Consider the following 22,229-nt stretch of genomic DNA (forward strand, 5'->3'; position numbering starts at 1 on the left):
TCAAATCTTCTCAAGGAAAATATTCAAAATTGTTGAATTTCACTGTTCATCGCACACAAGGAGCTCGATGAAATGCCTAGCCCAGCTAACTCAGCCCAATCTCTACCCAATCTTTTGCAAAGTCTATGTTGGATCCTTGGGGACCACATCCCACTCAAAAACCATGGTTTAGTTGGCCTTCTCCTCCCCTTCTCGCGCGCTGCCTGGCTTCCTACCTTGCCGCGCGCCGAGCCGCCGCGCGTCGGCCTCGGGACCCGTCGCGCGTGCCCGATTGCCTTGGCGTGTCGTCGCCCGTCCGACGCCCTCAGGCCGCCGCCGCCGCACCAATCTTGACGACGACAAAGCCGGGATGACCTCCGCCGCAAGAAATCGCCGCTCGATGCCGTGCGTTCCCGTCCAAAGCCGCCGCCGAGTCCGATTTTGATTCTACCCAGGGTGAATCGCGCCAATTCTTGCCACACGGTTGAATTGAAGATAGAAGGTGGTTTCCCCTCTCTCAATTCAAGCCATTCACCCCCAAGCCGACCGTTTTAACCCTCACTACCGCTGCGCGTCACGCCCGGATTGGCGCCAACACGTCGCCAGCCGTTTCTACTCGCGGTCAAGCCAATCCTTCGCTGGTAAGTATTCAAACGTGGCCTCCCGCCACTCATATTGACCTTGGCCACCCTCTCACAGCCTCTGCCACCTTTGACATATCCAATCCTTGAGCTCATCCATGGCGATGATGGCGTCCGAACTCATCCACTTCCCCTGGCCCTATAAATAGGACCCCAACCCTTTCCTTGTCCATCATCGATCATCAATAACCATAGCCCCGCAACTCCGAAGCTCTGTTTCACCAATCCATTCCATCAACCACCCTCGTCCGTCGATCGAACACCTTGTGCGCGATCGACTCCACACCCCTCCATCCATCCTCCACCTTATATACCCCTTAGAACACCTATATCCTACCATGTTTTAGCATACTAGATCCTAACCGAAGCTCTGCGTCGAGTTTTACCTCGCCGTACCAAGCCGAGCACCGCCGCCCCCGCGCTGCTCTGTTCTTCGCCGCCACAAAGTTTTTCCGGCCGCAACCCGTCGTTTCAACCGATCTCGGTGAGTTCTTTCGTTTTAACCATCTATGTACTCCCTAGATTCTATTTTAGCAATTGGTTTGCTCTACCATGCCACCCTCTGGGCTGCCGACGTGAGCACGGCCACCGCCAATGGAGGAGCTCGTCGGCAAATATATTCCACACCTTGCCGAAGGTCGGCAAGCTGCTTAAACCCTTCTAGGTACCTGATAGATGCTCTAGAACCCCTCCCCGAGCCATGTCTAACTCACATAACCCTGATCACCTTCACGGCTTAACTATGCCACCGCCGCCCTAGCCGCTAGCTCAACCACATACCAAATTAACCCCTCCGCCGCCGCTCACCGTCGCCGGAGTACCCTAGCTCCCTCCCATCCTCGGCCGCAACCCCTCTTCTCCTCCATCACCGCCGCAATCGCCAATCCTAGCACCGCCAGCCGTAAATAGGGATCGGCTGGAGGTAGAAGAAGAGAAGAGAGAGAGAGAGAGAGAGACTGACAGGTGGGACCCGCACACCGTGCCATTTCACATTTAATTGATTTTCAAACTTTAGAAACCCATATCTTTGAAAATATAGGTCCAATTCCATTGAAACTTGGACCAATATTCTTCTAAAATCATTCTCTATCTTTTGAGACCCATTTTGTTATTTTTCTATTTTATTTTATTTTCCCTATTTTTCTTATTTTTGGATTGTATCTGAATTCCTTTTGAATTTGAATTTTATATGTCTAACCCTAGGTCTTGAGGAATCTTTTGACACACTAGATAATAGCAATCAATCTCAGGACATCGAGCAAGGCAAGTTACCATATACCTTTTGATCATTTAAGCCTATATTTTACAAATTATTTATTTATAGCATTCTTTTCAATATTCTATTTTATATGCATAATTCAACCATAGAAACCCAGATAATTTAGTATTGCTTACTTTGCTTACAATCTGCTTAAAATTCCTTAAACTTAGATTGGGACAGTACGTAAGGTTTGGTTGATTTCTGGGTGGCTAGTACTGTCTCGATCGATATAGTTTTTACCAGGTACTTATGTCGAACGAACGGGTACGACCACAGTTTCTAGAATGGGGATAGACCTAGTTATTATGTTAATTAACAATATGGCACCTCTGTATAGTGGTTCTTATTTTTAAGTCCTCGCGCAGGAGGCAACTATAGCAGCGAAAGGCAACTTTTAACCATTACCATGTACAGGTAAATGGTTTGTGATACTCGAGTATAAATTATATGGTATATTTCTAAACCCTAATCGAGATGACGTGGTGTCATACGATTAGTTCCCCTTAAATATCTCGGGAACGCCAGAACTCCTCTTGCTGCTGTTAACAATACGTTCAGAGCATATGAGGATATAAGTTCATGGAATAGGTGCCACAATTGTTAATAACTTAATATTGGGCCATGACTATAGCCGATGATTATCAGCAAGTTGTGGATTGCGGGTAAAGCGTACATCTACTGCAGTAGAATATCTTTGAAACTATTCGAATAGCCGTACTCATGGAATTGAGTACCAGGACTCATATGTTACCCTGGTTAGAAATTTAAAGTCTATATATATATTTATAAATTCTTGCTATAACTCTTCTAGATTGTTTATTAATGCTTTTCACAAAGAACCCCATTATATGCCAATGCATAACATATTTCCATGATAACTTGCTGAGTATTGTCAATACTCATTCTTGCTCTTATAGCCCTTTTTCAGATTTGGGTCAAGAGGAGGACCCCTATGACTATTACTACGATGACCCTGATAATTTAGAAAATCCCTAAAGGTTATACCTCTCTAGTCAGAATGTATATAAACTTCCGCTGTGTATTAATTCTAGTTAATTAATTAGGTGAGTACCTATTATTGTAAAACCCTTAGTATTGTAGAACTTTAATGTATGCAATTAAGAACCAGTTATATTGTATGTATCAATATTTACTGATCCAGGGATTGATACATTAATCATAGTCGGATCCAAGTAATTAGTTCTGGGACCCGACGGACATGTAAACATTGTCTTGCTTTGATCATCGGCATAGATGGGAATTTGATGATTTCCTAGCTAATCCAGCATCTCATCAATGAAAGGTAGCGGGAAATGGTCTTTCTTTGTAGCTTTGTTGAGCTTTCTGTAATCAATGCACATCCTTCATCCCGTAACAATGCGTCATCGAATCAATTCATTCTTCGAGTTTTGAATGACCGCCATGCCTCCCTTCTTACGCACAACCTGCACCAGGCTAACCCACTCTCTATACGGCATAAAATATATTATCCCAGCGTGTAGGAGTTTCAAGACCTATTTTTTCACGACTTCTCTGATCGCACTATTTAGCTTCTGTTGCGGCTCTTGTGCATACGTAGGGGTAACGCCCCAGGGCCTGAAAACGTATCATCCCGTTATAGTGCGTTGTCGGATCAAGTCGTTCTTCAAGTTTTCAATGACTGTCATGCCTCCATTCTTAGTCACAGCCTTGTCGCGCCCGGAAAAATACCTTTTCCAGAACACTAGTGTATTAATACCCGTCCCAGGAAAAGCCGGGATACACCAAACAAATATGATACAAAAAGTACATATTTATTATATTGATAATATTTACATTATTACAAAGGCACTTCAGGCCTGACAAACAAAAATAAACAGCAGCGGACTAGCGAGCCTACGACTCCATGTTCACAGGCGCTCAACTGGGGTATAAGCCATGACTCCACCTAGGACTTCTTCTCCAAAGCTTCTCTTACTGAAGGGGGGAAAGATAGAGCAAGAATGAGTACAACCACAGTACTTAGCAAGCCACACCAGGAGATGCATGATTAATGCAAGGGGGTACAAGGGGATAATAATAGGGGTTAAGTTTGGCAGTAAACAGCATTTAAAAGTCACTTAGTTGCCCAAAGCTATTTTGTAAACACGATCCTAGAGCTACACAATATTATTAATCAAGGCCGTGAACCCACATGAACCTGCCTTAACCCAAGGCCTACGATGATTCAGACCGAACTGGCAACCTGACCTGGTCCCAACTCGTCCCAAGCCAACCCAGGCCAACCATTCCACATTTTAGTTGTTAAGCAAGTTTTAAGAATTAAACAACTAACTTGGGTACATTGCTAGGCTTGCCCATAACCAAGGGCGCGGCTATTCGAATAGATTTACTCTGATCAGAGGTGTACATCTTTACCCACAAGACATATCTTTACTCCACATTCCATGGCCTTGGAACTCGTCGTAAACATGTGACATAACCCTTCACCCATCCTAGCCGTGAACAAAAGTACCGACCCAACCCTGCCTACGGCCAGTATCCTAGATAGGCAGGCCAGGATTGAGCCCCTAGCAACAGGATCTAGACCGGGTGCGCCACACACATAGGGGTGAGACCACCCGCGTACTAGTCTAGTGCCATGGCATCTCGACTAACGGGCACCGACCCGTGTAGCATTCATTTGTCTAGACATCTCGATTACCAAGCCGCAGCTCACGTAGCCTTCATTTGCCTCAGAGATATCCATCGTCTCAACGACTTCATCCATCTCTATCCGTGTCCTTTTGTTCAGGACTAGACTGAGCACCGAGTTAAGCCTTACCCATTAGACATATGGTTAGTACGGTAGTGCTTTGCAACAGAGGCCCGAAGACCGGTCCTTATGGTGGCCGAGGTGCTCCTAGCAAAACCATGCACCTCGAGCCCAGCCTACAACCATTTAGGAGTTTGAATAGAGGGGGAGGTGTGTGTTCAATTCCATCACAAGCCAACCATTCCATAATGTCCAAATGATATGAGAACTAATTAATCAGTTATAAAACCATCTAGTGTGGCATAATTAATCAGCGAAGCATCTACCTAAATTCATACTAGTGGAACCATTAATACAGTACCCACTAGTTGGGGTTTTGTTTTCCTAGGGTAAGCGAGGTGATAATAAACAATAGTAATGATAAGGCTATAACAAGGATTAATAGGTATTACTAAAAACAGTGATAACGCGGGAATTTAAATAAAGCGATAATGCAATAATTTAAATCAAAATAATTTTATAAACTGGGATTCAATATGCTCAAGGATGATGCGACTTGCCTTGCTCAGAGAGAACGGCCTTCTGAACCTTCGGCGACGACCACGAGCCACGCTTCGGGAACCTCCGGAACGAAAGAAGCTACACGAAGCACACAAGCAAAGCTACAAGCCTATAAAGAAGCAATAACAGTATATAAAAAGAAAGCATAGGGTTCTTTAGGTTATAACAAACATTAAAAGACTTGAACGGGTCGATTCGGGGTTCGTATGACCAAGATATGGTCATTCGAAGTTTAATGTTGTTATATGGAGATTTGCGGATTATTATAATTAGGCTTTGCAACTATAAAACATGTGTAAGCGCTATCCTGGAAAAGACAGGAAGGCTGTGCTGTTGACATGCGGACCCCACATGTCAACCTAAGGGACCACGGTAGACCGGGTACACAGAGACGGTCCACGGGTCAACAGAAGCGGACCCCGTGTGTCAACCGAGGTGAGTGGCCGACAAACGTACTCCACTAGACACCACGCGGGCTGCACACGTGGAAACCACGCGGCTACCGAGCGGGCACACTAACACGGTCACCACACGCACATACGAACGACTACCGACACCGATACATGGGTACCGGGGTCGACAACCGCACAACGGGCACGGGGCAACACCGAAAGGACGAGGACGGGGCAGTGGGAGGACGGACCCTTACCACCACGCGACGAGGCGTGGGAACGACGACGACGAATGGCTCGGCGGAGACGGACGGAAACGATGGAGACGAATGGACAACACTTTGGCGGCGATCCTTGGACGAAGGCGAGACGCAGCCGGCGCAACGCTTGACGACGCGGAGCCAAGGACGAAGACGGCGACAGGGCTGCGACGCACTCTTGACGAAACGCGGGCGACGAACGAGCACGGCTTGACGAAGGGAGGGCCGACGACGAGCGGGAACGACGAGAGGACGACAAGGGCAGCCGGCAGCAGCTGCACGGAGACGAGAACGGCGTGGAACGCGCCACTGCATTGCCGACGACGGAGGCGGCGCCATGGGACGACGAGCCGACGGAGAGGAACGGCCGACCGGAGGAGACGTTGGCGAGGACGACCGGCGCGGTAGGGGAGGAGGGGGAGGCGACGCCGAGGATAACCTTGCCACTGCAATGCCGAAGGTGGAGACGGCGACGTCGGCCGGCGCACTGGCTAGGCGGAAGGGGCTGCCGGAGTGGGTGCCGACGAGAACGAGGGAGGGGCGGCGCGGACGACGGCGTTCGGGCGAAATTCGGGCGAGGAGATGGTAAGGCCGGGGATGAGGACGACGCCGCGGAGCTGAGGGAGGCGACGGCACGGCCGACCGAGGCTCAGGCGCGGCAGCCGAGGCGGCCGGAGGCGGTGTAGTGGCGGCGACGCCACTGGACGTCGACGAGGACGCGCCTCCGGTGGTCACCGTGCGAAACGGAGGGCAGGCTGGGGGAGAGGAGGCGGTTGCGATGCCGAGGATGGCGACGACACGGCCTACCGGTGCACGGGCGAGGAGGGGGAGGCGGCTGGAAGTGGCCGGCGGCACGGGAGAGAGAGGAGGGCGGTGGGAAGAGGCGGTGCGACCACGGGGAGACGCGGGAGGAGGCTAAAACGAGAGAACGGTGGAAGGGGATCCCATTTTATAGCGGAGGGGAGCTAGCCGGGCACGGGAGAGGGCGGAACGGCGCCAAGAAAGGCGGACGGCTGCCATGGAAGGTGGCCGGGGATGGCGCGGCCGTTCCGGGCGATTGAGGGCGCTACTCAAGGGGGAAATTAGGGGGAATTGAAGAGGAAGGAATTACGGAGAAATTACTCAACGTCGCCGCCTCTGCCTCGCCGTCGGCCGTCTTCCGTCTTCCGTCGTCGTCCATCGTCGCGCCACACCTCGGTGAGTTCCCCACGTCGTGCTCTTGTCTTCATATAAGATGCAGTGCCGCGACGGCGACGGCCGCGGGCAGCATGGCCTCGACGTGGGCCACGTTGGCCGCCGCCGAGGCGCCGACAGGATCACAGGAACGTGACACGCACCCCACGGACGGTAAGGAGGCTACGGGCCAGCTGCACGAACGGGTTGATGTGGCCGAACGCAAGGAACGGGAACAACGCTACGTGCAACGTTTCGCCGGCCTCGTCGCCGCCGGCGGCCGTGGCATCCACACCGGCCATTCTTAGTTGGGGATTGCTTTTCAGTGAGAAGTATTTGTATCCCATTACCATATTACGGGACGCGACTCCGGTTTCGCGCCCGATGGAAGGGGATTAAAATCGGGCGTCGATTTAAATGCAAAATTATTTTAAACTGATTTTTCTCTTAAATTATTTATATAAATTATAATCCGATTGCACCATTAAATTCGTTGTAATTAAATCTTCAAAACAAGATCACACATGAATATATTCCGATGAAAAAAATAGCTTATTATTGAATTATTATTTTTAAATATTGCATTATGTTCCACCAGGTATATCGGAATTGTTTCACTAAGTAGATTGAAAATGTCTCAATCGTTTAAATCGGGTGTTGTTTCACCTTATATAAAAATAATGTTTCAGCAAATAGCGAAAAAATGTTTCAGATCACATTTTTGGTGGAAAAAAACCAAATTAAACATAGTGAAACATTTTTGGTGGAACAAAAAATAAACCAAATTCCCTTAATAGAGGGTTTCCAAAATATGTGGGTTTTTTTGTTGTAAAAAATATTTTAATTCACTGCAACATTAGATATATAAATAGTGAAACATTGTAAATACACTAGGTGAAACATCTTTTTGGAAAAAGGAGAGGGACAAGTGGGTGGGTCCAACAGATGAGCACGTGGGGGAGGGGGAGGGACCGATTTTCCCACCTCCCCCGGTCAACCGATGCTGGGCATTCTCCTATATTAAGGGCACGGCTAAATCAATAATTAGCACACATTTAATGGGCCGGGTCAATGTTTGCTTGGCAAATCCAATATTACTATAAAGTTGATGCTCGCTACTTGAGACACCCACAATCAGGGACGGAGGTAGAGTATAGGAGTGGGTGCACAGTAGAGTATAGGAGTGGGTGCCGGGTTGCACAGGAACCAGTCAAGAAAATTTTTTAGCTATACCTCACCAATTTTAACCATGTGTGCACCCCTAATATAAACTTAGACACCCGTATCAACTTAAACTTGATCTAAAGCAGAGTAAATTAAGCAAGAGGCACCCTTCTCCATTTCCGTCGAAACAAGATTTCGGCAATACTAAAAGGGGTGCCAATCAAGCTTGAAAAGTGGATGGGTTAGAAGATAAATGTTTATACAAGTTCAGGCCTTCTCAATGAAAAGTAATACCCTACTCCTGTCTGAGGATTTATTCCACTGAGTGTATTATTGATCTGACAATCTGGGAGAAAAGTCATGTCCCTAGGAGCCCCGGACCCCTCCTTATATAGGGGGAGGAGCAGAGATTACAATGGACAACCCATATACCTTACGGACTACGGGATACTTCCTTATATTCAAGTTAACATAATACACGAGTCCTTTTCTAAACATATTCTATCTATATAAGCTATCTACTATAACCAATCGGATATACATGCCATATGGGTATGCGGTACCCATAATCTTTCCAATTTCATTCTAGCTCTGCCCCTGTCTACAATGTGGGTCTTAAAAGACCCATAGAGTTCCTTATGATGAACCTTATACATTGTGAGACTTAACCATGAGGCATTGAATATTAAGATTGACCTTAAGCTTGTGGCTCACCTTTAGGAATAAAATAATTGGATAAATAAACTGCACACGTAGCGAGTGAGAGAATAATAACAAGGCTCTGTCATAAAAAACGTGCCATTTCTTAAAAATGGTTGGAGAAAACAACGGAAGAAAAAATAACTTAGTTTATAAAAACAAGCCGCTTCGAAAAAACCATAAGGAAAAAAAACCGTTTATAAAAATACCGGATCAAAGAAACAATCGGACTCAACGCGAGAAAAAACCCGCAACGGTTTGAGAAACCGTCCGACTTAGCGCGAAAAATAAAACCGACTGTTTCTTTAAAAAAAAAGTTAGAGAAAACCATATGACTCAACGCGAGAAATAAAAAACCGCTCAAAAAAAGCAGTCTGACTCAACGTGAGAAAAACCACTTTTTATAAAAAAAATGGTTCGGCATCGTGCAATGCCAATAAAATGTCTGATTTGAAAAGAAAAACGTTCGATTCCAGAAAAAAAAAAGATTCCTAACGTTGTGTAATCCATCGTCTATCATGTCGATTTGGTTTTTTCGAAGCGTCGTTGGTTGAATGTTCTGACGTCCGAATCTTAGTCTTGCTTGTCTTTTTTTTTTACAACGAGATAAAATTAAAATTGATGGAGTGGTTTTTGTTTCCTCATCTATTCTTCTGTATTGGAGGCCCTACACATCACGATTATCAGACTATTTTGTTAAGTATAGCTACTTTTCCTGATAACATATTATATAAAAATAATATTAAAAAAATACACATATTTTTAATTGTTATTTGGAGAGTACACGGTGGCTTTATTTTGTGTAGACTTGACCATGCGAGGCAGTGTAAGATTTGATTGATCTTATTACTGGTTGCAAGACTGAGATTGAAAGAGTATTTTAGACTATATGCTACCACATGAATAATCCAATTCTTTTGGGTAAAGCAAGCATCCACAATTACATTAAAGATGTTCTAATTTTTCTTATGATATGTCTTAACTGTAACGATCTATACAGACATTATCATTGACATGGTTATGCATAAAAAGTGTATATTGATATTGGATTGTTTTTCGCCCGTTGCAACGCACGGGTATTTTTGCTAGTTACTATAAAGTTGATGCTCACTACTCTCCTAAAACTCAACATGTAAGTATGTCATATCATCACCCACAAGCAATATATTATTATCTAGAGTATTTTAAATCATATACAAGTATGTCACATCATCGTATTTTAAATATTATGTCAATATGACATATCATTTCTAATGTATTTTTAAAATTAACATGCAAGCAATAGCTAAACAATATTTTCACATCATTATCACATTATTGCTTGCATAATGTTTAGGTGAAGTTATATGTCAATATGTTTAAATATGACATTAAACCATCCATAAAATTGACATATAGAGATTAGAGAAGTTATATATGTCAATTTTAGGTGAAATGATCTTTCAGAAATTAAACCATCCATAAATATTTACTCCATTTTTTTGCTATCCAATGCCGTTAGCGCATGTTAGATAGACAATTAGCATGTAGCTATCAGTTTAGGTGAAATGACATATTCTAGTACATATACGTAGTAATGTATGAACACCTTTGGTCATGCTAATTATTACGTGCAGGTGAGAACACATCACGCAAAAGTAACGCATTGGATCCTAAATGTGATAGGGCCGAAGTATTTCAGAAAGAACCCTGGTTTGTCCCTTGTAAGAGTATTAGTAACTTGCCCATGCAAATGTATTTTGCAGACTCATCCAAATGCGTGTTTCCCGCTATATATCTTTGCTTCAAGCTAACGTCTTGCAGACTCAATATACACAAGGCAATTCATTCTCATTTGCAGAAGAATAAAGAATCAAGCTTCAATGAAATTGCCAATCGATCTTGAAAAGTGTCGGTGTTATAAATAAGACATCACTAATATTTTTTGTTAGGCTCGACAGGACCCACCATATACCAAATTTTATATGCAATCATGCATCATATACGAAAGGTGTTCCGAATAAAGAAAGAGAAAAAAAGTCCTACTTAAGCACGACAAGGACTACTCTTATCGTATCCATACTTGTTTTCCTAATACAAGACCTCCTAGTAGGAGAGGGGACACACATGGGAGGCGAACAAAAGCAAATACGGATCTAGACAAGCCAATACAATACAATTTCAATCTCGCCGAATGATATTCGAGAAGGCAGAATACACTAGCCGCCGACCACATGTGAGAGTTCTATGCCGCTAGGCTGATCGGGACTAGATTAAGGCATCCCCAATGTTATACTTATGTGATATTGATATATAAACGGCAACACCAACTTCAGCCAATAGGAGTAGGGAAATTACTCATCAGTTAAGGGATCTGAACCTATATAAAAGTCACTATCTCCCGTCTCTTTTACCTCGATCTCGCGTATACCCTGTCACTTACAATCCCCATACTCTACAAATACTGTAGGGGGATTTGGTGCTTCAAGGTTTCGACGAGATGGGTCCAAAAGGCGAATCTTCTGAACAAAAAATCTTCGACGTCTTCAGACCTAGGAGATATGACCTGACCGAATTATGCTCCACTTCAAATCAGAATCGTCATCGTCCCAATCTACATCAAGACACTGCTGCTACGAATTTTCCGATGAGGAAGACATCGACGAATTGGGGTCTGGGAGAAATGACCCGACCAAAATATGTTACTCCTATATATCGTAACCATCGTCGCTGTTGACGGTCCTCAACTACCAAATTTGACCATCAATTCCTGCATAAATTTTACCAAAGTCTACCACCAAATCTAGCGGTATGGATTTATTACGTACTAACCAATTCCATAATTATTGGTGAGTATTTGTATGCAAGTGATTACTTGTGCAAATTAAGAGAAAACACAAATAAGAGAACATAATTCCAACCAATGAGGAGAAGAGTACATGGATCAAAGAGCACACACCAGGAGGTGAACCGCCTCAACTTCGTCCAAACACCCCAAAACGACATGAGGACCCACCAGGCAGTGACCCATATGAAAGGTGCTGTCAGGGGGCTTAGCCAGGGTTTGGCCGAACCAGGGGTGTTAGCGCCGTCAACGCCGGAGAGCTTGTTCAGGGACATGCGAGGCTCGTCCGTGGCGTAGACTCATCAGGCTGGTCGAGCTCGACATCGATCGCCAGTTCATCATGTAAACCCGCCGTGAATAGCTAGATTTACTGCTGGTCGGAGAGGGCTTCAGACATTTAGCATGCGAGCGTCAAGAACATGGTCTGGTAGGCAGCCACCGTGGATGTCTGCATCAGCCGCTTCAGTTCACCGAGCGAGTTGCAGTGGATCGGTGGACCGAATTGGCCATGGCAGAGGTCTTTGAACTCATCCCACGTCGGAGGCCCCTTGTGAATTTCATAGTGAAAGTACCATTCCTGTGCGTTGTCGGCGAGGTGGTACGTTGCCAACCCAACACGATCACTGTCATGCGTCTTCTGGCCACAGAAGAATTGCTCACAGTGGTTGAACCTGTTGAGCGGATCGTCCTTGTCATCATACTTGGGGAACTCCAATTTGTAGAAACGAGGAACGCTGGTAGCGCTGCCCGTATCCTGTGGTCCTGTCACCAATGGCGGCGATTGGCCCGTCACGGCAGGCGTACCCAGGATGCCACTGCCGCCCAAACAAGGTGCGATCTGTGGCGACGATGATGACATCGTGCCCTGGAGTTGTTCCAGGGATGTGATGCGTGATGTGGCCACCGCAACGGTCCGACTGAGATCAGCTAGATCGTGCTTGGAAGCCAACAATGATCACATCCCTGGAACCTTCTGACATTTGGTCTTGGAGCTTGGTGGGCGAGTCGGTGGGTTTGAGAATGGGTTGTTTGTGGATGGAGAGATCTTCTGACACCATGGTCTTGGAGCTTGGTTGTTACGAGCTCCGGTGTATGATCTAATGGGGTAGGAGTGAGTAATCGGTGGCTGAGGTTTCGGCAACTTAATTAGAAGATCGGCGACCCGTGGTAGTGGCACAGAAGAAGAGATGAGAAAACAGAGAAAGAGATGGGAAACAAAGTGGAATCTTGCAAGCTGATTTCAATCCCAAATGCCCTGTAAATAGGCTTACAAATCTAACTTAATGCCTAACAAATAATGAGGAAAATGTGGAGATAACAATCCAATCTCAATTAAACTTATCATTGGCTAGGAGTGTAGCTGTCCGACACGGCCGCTGTTAGGCGCCCGTGCTCGCGTCGCCTGCTCCTGTGCGCGCTACACCTTCCGCGTCGCGTGTCTTCCTCCTTCGGTTGCAGACGATGTGTCACGCCCAGAAATTGCTAACCTGAATTTTAAGCAGAATGTGTATTAAATATCTGTCCAGGGCCAGCCACGTCTTACAAAAGTAATAAAATAAATCTAAAAAATGCAACGGAAAAAGCAAATAAACAAGACTTAATCTTCACGACCAAAAGTATAGCTTCCTCCATAAACTACAGGCAATCCTTGACGTCCGGAACAAGCTCAATCCTCAGAGAACTCATCATCTGAACCAATTTCTGCCTCTGGGTGGGTGGGGGTGGGGGGGATAAAACAAGACTGAGTACCAACCACTGTACTCAACAAGTCATACCAACGGGAAGGTATGATGCAAGGTATTCTCAAAGGAGTGGCTCATTGGATATTTGCAATAAAAGCAACATTTATAAATCATTATTTTGAATGAGTAAAAACAGTGTATAATTAAGTAGTATTAAATCATCATTGTCCAACGCTAAATCCACGTTGCAACAGGTCCAACCAAACCACCTGAACTACACCAGTTCTATAAGTCATATTATTATAGTGGGACTAATCACGGTGAACTGGTTGACCACCCAATAACCGCAAGCACGGCTATTCGAATAGTTTTACCTCTGATCAGAGGTGTACAACTTTACCCACAAGACATGATTCCACACATGTTACCATGCTGATGTTGACTAGGGTTCCCGATCTTCCGAAAGGTTCTAATAGGTAGTCGATTTGGACGGAGTCACGACACAGTTCGATCCGGCTTCTAAACAAACACGCTCTTGAGCCCCGCAATCGCAGCACCACGTCTCCTCTGGTTATCACCCGTGTTGAAACACGGATGACCTCGCCGAGAAGGCAAATCCCTGTTTGCGAATCGAAGAACACAAACAAGAACAAAGAAGAATACAACCAAAATTGCAAATAAATGATAAAGCTCACGAGTTGGGGTCTTACAAACCGATCTAGCGGCGAAACTGTTCTTGACAGAATAATCTAAGCAAAACCCAAACCCTAAATATGACGACGGGTATTGATATATAGAATTTAGGGTCGTGTAAACAACCCTTGACGCAACCCTAATGGGTTCCAACACGATACACGGCCTAAACGCCCAAATACGATGACGCAGCACCGGAATAGATTATGGACGTTAAATTGTTCGGTCGATTCCCGTTGACTTGGAAAGAATTTGAACGTGGGACCAGAACCATTGGAAAGGTTATGTTCTAAGTTTTCCATCCATATAAGGAACGCCCCAATCCGTGCACATATGCGACTTGGGCGCCTGTTTTAGTGCAGACTGGTCCTGGACTCTGAATCGTACTCGAAGTCGACCTGGTTTGGGCCTCCATATTGACTTGGACGTCCTTGATGATCCTCCATGCCTCTAAGTCCCTCTCTAAGTCCTTGTCCTCTCCTTTATTCCTAATCACAATATATTCATTAGGTAGCAATCTATTCTCAAAATCATATAAAGAAGAATATAGGAACGAGCTCACCTCTAAATTCAATTGTCGCGCACGAGCTCTTGTTATTGGTCCTTGAATGACCGGTGGAGGATTGTTGTATGTATCTGAAGGAGTGATGTCCTCATCACATGCCCTGAAGTACCGCCACGATACTGCAAAGGGGGAAATCGTGACAAAACCCATCATATAACTCTCCCTAACCAAACATACCCATCTCAGGTTTCACCCCCTCCTTATGCCAAGTCGGGCAATCCCCTCTCGTGCCTAGGTAAATCCGGAAACAACAGAGACAATTATCTAGGTCTGAACCGCACAATCGCCTCTACCCTTGCCATGGTATGTTAGCTAGGTTAAGTTATACTCTAGATTAAGCCTGGAGCCCATGCTGGCATGTGATAAGAACGAGTATATCTTCCATGGATTCCCGAGAACCGGTCCTTAATTGTCATGGGTACGACTTCCAAAATCATGCATGTACCCACAACCCACCATTAAAGCATATTTTAGTTTAATTAAACCGTAACCATGGTGGTACATCATCATACAATTAAGGACTAAATTATAATGAATCCCATTGTGAGCTAATTGATCTAAGTATGGCTAAGCATTCCTAAACCAATCACCTAGTCAATTATAACTCAAGTTATCAATGGCATAAGATATTCAACATGCTGAGTACGATAGGCATCCATCCCACATGACATTCTAAAACAATGCAATTTAATAGAAAGTAGGGGATTTTGTAAAATAGACTCAACATGATCAATGATGTATGTATGACTTGCCTTGCTCTTGAGCTGACTGAATCTCGGCAACCACTTGGAAATAAATTGGATCTCCGGAACTGACGGAATCTAAACGACAACAAAGCATACAAGAAATACAAGCAATAAGGCTACTGAAACAGCAAAATAAACCAAATTTTTTTATCTTGTTCTGGACGTCGAAGATTGCATGTGGTTTATGGTGGAAGCTATGCTTTTGGTCGTGAAGATTAAGTCTTGTTTATTCATTTTTTCCGTTGCATTTGTGAGATTTATTTTGTTATTTTTGTAAAACGTGGATCTAGATAGAGATTTAATACACATTCTGCTTGAAATTCGAGTAAGCGAATTTCTGTCCGTGACACGATGCCAACCATGACACTTCGGTATCATCTCGTATGCAACGTATGCCCGCATACATGTTCATATATATGTATAGTTGTATTGGTCGGCTCTGATACCATTTGTAACGCTCAAGGCCCGAAAACGATGTGGCTCTTAATTTTGGATATACTTTTGAGTATGTGGAAGGAAAATGGAGGGAGTGGAATATTTAGAGAATTAATTATGGGCTAAATGAGGTTTTGGATTTGGGATGGGAGGATAAAATATATTTTCTTGCAATTATTCTAAAAATATTATTCTTCTGCCAAGGTTGGAGTCAAGCTATAGAAATTAAATTACAGACTAGATAGGAATTGACTATTGGAATATTTATATAAAAAAATTGGATAGAGGAGAATTAGAGATAACTCTAGATCCAAGGTTTTGGTTAAGGATTAATTCGAATGAAATCAGAATTACGGTGGTTGAAGTTCAAGGGCAATATCAGAGGATTTCTTAGACCATAATTCATACAAGTAAAAAGTTTTTCAATTAAATTAAATAAAGGAATTTTAGTCTAAAAAAGTTTTGAAATTCGAAAATAAAATTCAATCACAAAATTCATCAATTTAGCCAAATATATTTTTAAATAAAAAACACAATAGAAATTAAATGTTGGTTAGTTTGAGGAGGTTACTCTAATTATTCTCCTAGGTTTAGAAGGTTATTAAGGTGCTGAATTAGAAAATAATTATTTTTAGGATGTTACAACAGCACAGGCGTGGTTCGAGTTTTCACGCCACGTGCCGTCGAGGCGGTCGAAGAATGCGTTGCGGCTCAGCAGGAGCTCGCGCGGAGTCAACACATCAGCGTAAATCCAAATTGGCGCGCTAGGGCTAGTCGACATGTACTCGCACTGTGAAAGGCGGGCGTAATTAAATAGAAGGAAAACTATGCAGGTAGGAAATTAATCACCGCAAGACAAAGAATAAAGTAGTACTCACTCCGGGTTGATAATAATTATCGTTTTGGACATGAGCATGGTCTTAAAAAAAATTAACCATTATTTTTTATTTTAATATGTGTAAAATTTTTAACAAATATGTGATTTTATTAAAGTATTTTTTTAAAACTAATTTATATATGTAGTCACTGTATTTGAAAGATAAATATTATAAAAATGATTTATAATCAAAGATACTAAAGTTTGACCTAACTCCTATGTAAAATAATAAGTATTATCAACCCGGAGAGAGTAGGTTTTAGGTTTCAAATCATCATCGATACAAGTTCCAGGTTGCAGCTGCGAGAAGCACTTATATGCGAATGGGCCATGCCTGGGCCGGCACTGCCCGGCACGAAGTGCCGACCGTACCGTGCCGGCCCGATCACTGGTGGGCCGTACCTAGCGCGTGCTTGGGCCGGGCTGTGCCGTGCCGGACGGGTCCTGTGGCCATCTATATATGCGATATGCGGCGGACAGTTTGAGAAAATGACAAAAGTATGATGTAGCACAGTATTACACAGTGATATGTACTAATCATAAAAATAATTTTTATAAATAAGACGTTAAGTCAGACGTTGGATATAACCAGTGCAAAACTGCACTTATTTTATTTTATGACGGATGTAGTACTCCCTAGAGCGAGAACCGCGATGCAGTATCAAGCAATCACAGCCGTTGATTCCTTCTCTTCACAGTCTTCAGAACAGAGTCCGATTTTCTTCAGAGTTGTGACAGCTGTCGATCTGATTAACGACGCGTGACGTTCCGTTTTCAGCCCTTGAGCCTTCTCAGCTCCGCCACGAACTCCCGCACGAACCTCCTCTGCACGGCGTCGTCCATCAAGAACTCCCGCCATTTCTTCTCCTCGCCGCCGCCGTCTTCTCCTCCGGCGAACGCCGCCGCCAGCGCGTCGCGCACGTCCTCACGCCCGAACCACCCGTCGCGGGCGCGGCGCGCGACCTCGGTGCCCACGCGGAGCTCGCGCGCGAACAGCGCGGCGTTGAGGTACTGGTCGCCCTTCATCGGCAGCAGCACGAGGCGGCAGCCGGCGACGAGCCCCTCCACGACGGAGCTGAGCCCGGAGTGGTTGACGAAGCAGCCCACGCTGCGGTGGCGCAGGATGTGCTGCTGCTGCACCCACCCGGTGTGCAGGATCCCTCTCCCCTTCACCCTCTCCTCCAACCCCGGCGGCGTGAGCTTCCTCAGCTCCGCCTCGGCGTCCGTGCCCTTGGGGAAGTTGAGCACTGCGAGGAACGGCAGGGCGGTGGCCTCTAGTCCGAGGAGGAGCTCCGTCGCGGCGGCGTGCAGCAGGAAGGTCTCGCTGCCGAAGGAGGCGAACACGACGGAGTTGTCCGGGAAGGAGGAGAGCCACGTCGCCCACCGCTCCTCCAGCTCGCCTCGCGGCGGCTCCGGCACGATGGGCCCCGTCACGAGCACCGGCTTGCCGTGCTCCGCCGCGATGTAGTCGATGTAGGGGCCTTCCATCTCGGCGCAGGTCTTGATGACCAGGGCGTCGCAGGCGTTGTGGCATGCGGCGACGCGGTCGTACACGCACGGCATGCCGTGGAAGCTCTCGAACACGTAGCTGAAGTCGGCGGCCTGGTAGGCCGGCACGGTGGCGAGCGGCGACGACGGCGGGAACCCCTCCGGCGCCGACGCGAGGTCGTCGACGGTCGGGCGCCCCGGCCCGGGGAGGCGGCGGCGCGCGGGGGCCATGACGTACGCGCCGGAGACCGCGGCGAACACGGAGAAGAGCGCTGCCTTGACGCCGAGCGGCCTGGCGACGTCGACGACCCACGGCGTGGCGAAGTCGAACAGCACGACGTCCGGGTGGAGCCTCGCCAGCAGCGCCTCCACCTGCGGCCGCGTGCCGTCGACGGCGAGCTTGAGCAGCTCGGCACCGTCCGCCGACACCTCCGCCGTGCTCTCCGCGCCCTCGGGGAGCCCCGGCACGCGCGGCAGCTCGAGCGCCGCCACGGTGGACGTGCCGCCGGTGCCGCCCAGCATGGCCTCGACGCGGGGCACGTTGGCCGCCGCCGACAGGAACGTGACGCGCACCCCGGCGCCGACGCCGGCCATCTTCCGCGCCAGCTGCGCGAACGGGCTGATGTGGCCGAACGCCAGGAACGGGAACATCACCACGTGCAGGTCTCCGTCTCCACCGCCGCCGCCGGCCGCCGTCGCCACCGGCGCCGCACCGGCGCTTCCCATCGTCACTCACGACGAACGTGGATTGCAATCGAGGGCAGTGAACGGAGACGGTTGGCGAGGACTTTGGCATTGGTTCTCGCGACTTTAAAAGGGAGATGGAGCTGTTCGGACACAGTACTGCGGCTTCTGTTCGGACACAGGACTGACTCGTGCTCGCTGCTCCTACCTAACCGCTCGGACATTTTTGCTGTTCTTTTTTTTTTACTTACTAGCAAAAATGCCCGTACATTTGCAACGGGTGAAACAATTCTAATTACAATATACGTTTTTCATGCATAACCATATCAATGATAATATTTATATAGATTGTTTATAGCTAAAACAATCAGAAAATTAGAACATCTTCAATGTAATGGCCCAACCTTGATGATGACAACTTTACCGATGCTTTGCTTTACCTAAAATAATTGGATTATTTATATGACACCATGCATATAATTTAAAATACTCTTCCAATGTCATTCTTGCAACCAATAATAAGATCAATCAAATCCTACAGTGCCTCGCATGGTCAATTCTAGACAAAATAGAGTTATTTTGTACTTTTCTCTAAATAACAATTAAAATATGTTTATTTTTTAATATTATTTTCATATAATATGTTATCCAAAATAGTAGCTATACTTAAAAAATAGTCTAATAATTGCCTACAGAATATGTAGGGTTTTCAATACAGGAGAATAGATAAAGAAACAAAAGCTAGGTAGGTAGGAGATGAAAAAAAAATGATGGATCATATCCGACCCCAAGCGTCCATCAATTTAGCATTTTCTTTACAGTTTTTTCAAGAGCAACTTGTTTTTTTTATGACCGATGTTTTTTTTTCTTGTGCGGTATTTTCAAACCATTTTTTAGAAATGGCGCGTTTTTTCCCTTTTTTCTATCAGTTTTTTCCTCGCATGTTTTTTTTGCTTTTTTTTACAGGCAATGGAAATATTTTTTTCCCGCGCTTTTTTTATGGACAACGGAAAATTTTTTCTATCGTGTTTTCTTTTGCTCTTTTTTCTAACTTTTTCTCACGCGTTTTTATTTTCTCGCACATTTTTTCTGACTTCCTTTTTAAATAGTTAGATTATATTAGATTAGAGATAGAGAAGAGATGATAATGACTATTAAAACGAATAGAAATCGGATTTTTTTTTGCCGCGCCTTTTTTCCGCCCTTTTTACTTTTTTTTTCTCACCTTTTTTTTTGCCACTTTCTTAGGGAGTCCGACCTTTTCTATTTTTTTTATTTTTTACGATTTTTTTCTTTTCTCCTTTTATAGGAATCGGATTTTTTTATTGCTTTCTCCAATTTATGGAAAATCAGACCTATGTTTTTCTTTTCCTTTTTCACCACTTCTGTTCCCCTTTTATAGGAATATGATTTTTTTTTTATATTTTGCCGTTTTAGGAGGAATTGGATCTATAGCGTGTTTTTTTTTTGGCTTTTTCGCCACTTTGGGAATCGGATATTTTTTTCGCTGTTTTTTTATTTTGACGGACGACGGAAACACTTTTTATTTTTTAAGTAGTAGAAGAGACTAGCGTAATGCCTCCCGTTGCAACATGTCCTAAATAACATTCATCAACATAAATAAAAATCCTAAACCATATATTACAACTGAGCATAAATAATAAAGGAAATATAATCATAGAAATAACAACATGACACTACAAATAATTTTGACCGGAATTATTAATATAATGCTAAAGTCCCCTTTTATTCATATAGCTATAAATAATTCAATGCGAAGGAAAAATATAAGTTTCAATAATTTTTATTGGATCAAATAGTAAAACAAATACTGTAAATAGAAAAACAACTGAAAACTAAATTTAGCTAGAAATTGAAAAAACTTATTTTAGCCCATAGATGAAATATTAATTTTGAACGGGTACTCGTTTCTTTGACATATATTAAAATTTTCCAATTCACCAAACGGTAGCGAGGAAAGTGTCCGGATGTGTTCCACGATGTGACTCGTCCATAGATAGCGGTGGTTGGCAACAAAGAAAACCAAAACAACAGAAACGCGACCAACAACGATGTGGTCCTAACAGGATTAGAAACGCCAACAACGAGCTCTAGTGGTGAACACGGCCGGGTGAGTGCGTTAAAACACGTTCGTGAATGAGGTGATTCCTTTTTCCTTGGACGTGCTATTGTTGGCATCGAAGAAAACTGAATTACCAAAACAATGGGAATGCGGGAGCCAACGACATGGTCCCGGTAGAGAAACAGCAACTTGACGAGCTCTGGTGGTGAACACGGACAGGTGAGTGTGTCAAAACGCGTTCCGAGATGAGGGGATTCCGTTTTCCTTGAACACGCTGCGGTTGACAACGATAGCAAGAACACGAGTGGCAATGAAGTGGTCCCCGGAAAACAACAACAACGATCTCTGATAGTGAACACGGCCAGATGAATGTGTCAAAATGTGTTTCCGAGTGAGGGGGGTTCCGTTTTAGTTAACACGAGGGAGGAACGAAAGACAAACAGAAATCAACTAACAATATTCATCATCTTCCCTAGCGCTGAAGCCAGTGTGCTTCGGGAGGACGCACTGGCGAGAAGGGATGGAGGGTCGGGAGAAGAGTGGCGCACTGGGAGGAGATAGCTGCTAGAAGGGAGGGGGCGCACGGGAGGATAGGAGTGCTGGGACAATGGGGCAACAGGGAGGGGAGGCGCCAGCAGAAAGCCGCGGGAGAGGAAGGGAGCATGGGGCCGGATTGGACACGTATGCACGATGTATGGAAAATTTTGGACGGACGAACTAATTTTTGGTTGGAAGCAGATTTTAATCTTTTAGATTGCTTACGGTCGTTAGCGATCAGTTTCGCCCGTCAATATTACCAAAATAAAGGAGAACTAAGTCATGCTTGCAATGCATATTGTGTCAAAATAAGATATATTCCACTAGAACTAGGATTTCTAACCTCTTGCAGAGAATAAACATAAATAGAGGAGATTCGATAGCAAAACCATACAATAGATCAATCCTACGCTGTCGAGAATCAGACTTGAAGACAAATGGGCTGAGAACACCAAATTTACAAGACCCAGGAAGACCAAAATTCACAAGTCTGCGGAGAGGAGCGGAAGAGGAGGCCGCCTGCCAAAGTTTGGGCCGATTGGGCCAGCCCAGGGTTCGGCCGAACCAGCCGTAACGCCATCCGATGCAGGGTTTGGCTGGATGGTCTGGATTGCTTCCCTATGGTGGTTGGAGGGTACTACCGACCTTTCCAACCGCCATAAATGTCATTACCAGCCTATAAAAGGCCCTCACTCCCTCTATTTCAAGACACATCTCAAGCAAGAAGCTTCATACATTCTCTCAAGTTTAG

The 22,229-nt window shown here is 45.2% G+C and overlaps 2 protein-coding genes across 2 annotated transcripts; both read right to left on the bottom strand.

Moving 5' to 3' along the window:
- Positions 1-12,085: 12,085 nt before the first annotated feature.
- On the bottom strand, positions 12,086-12,547 carry LOC136354177 (uncharacterized). The gene has a single exon (XM_066305854.1). It carries the CDS (start codon positions 12,545-12,547, stop codon positions 12,086-12,088), a length of 462 nt encoding a protein of 153 aa, XP_066161951.1.
- Positions 12,548-17,215: 4,668 nt separating this feature from the next.
- Positions 17,216-18,984, bottom strand: LOC4350462 (anthocyanidin-3-O-glucoside rhamnosyltransferase). The gene has a single exon (XM_015761097.3). The coding sequence runs from the start codon at positions 18,898-18,900 to the stop codon at positions 17,461-17,463; it is 1,440 nt and encodes a 479-aa protein (XP_015616583.1). The 5' UTR covers positions 18,901-18,984; the 3' UTR covers positions 17,216-17,460.
- Between the last annotated feature and the right edge of the window lie 3,245 nt (positions 18,985-22,229).

This window comes from Oryza sativa, chromosome 11, assembly GCF_034140825.1.
Source record: "Oryza sativa Japonica Group chromosome 11, ASM3414082v1".
Lineage (NCBI taxonomy): Eukaryota > Viridiplantae > Streptophyta > Magnoliopsida > Poales > Poaceae > Oryza > Oryza sativa.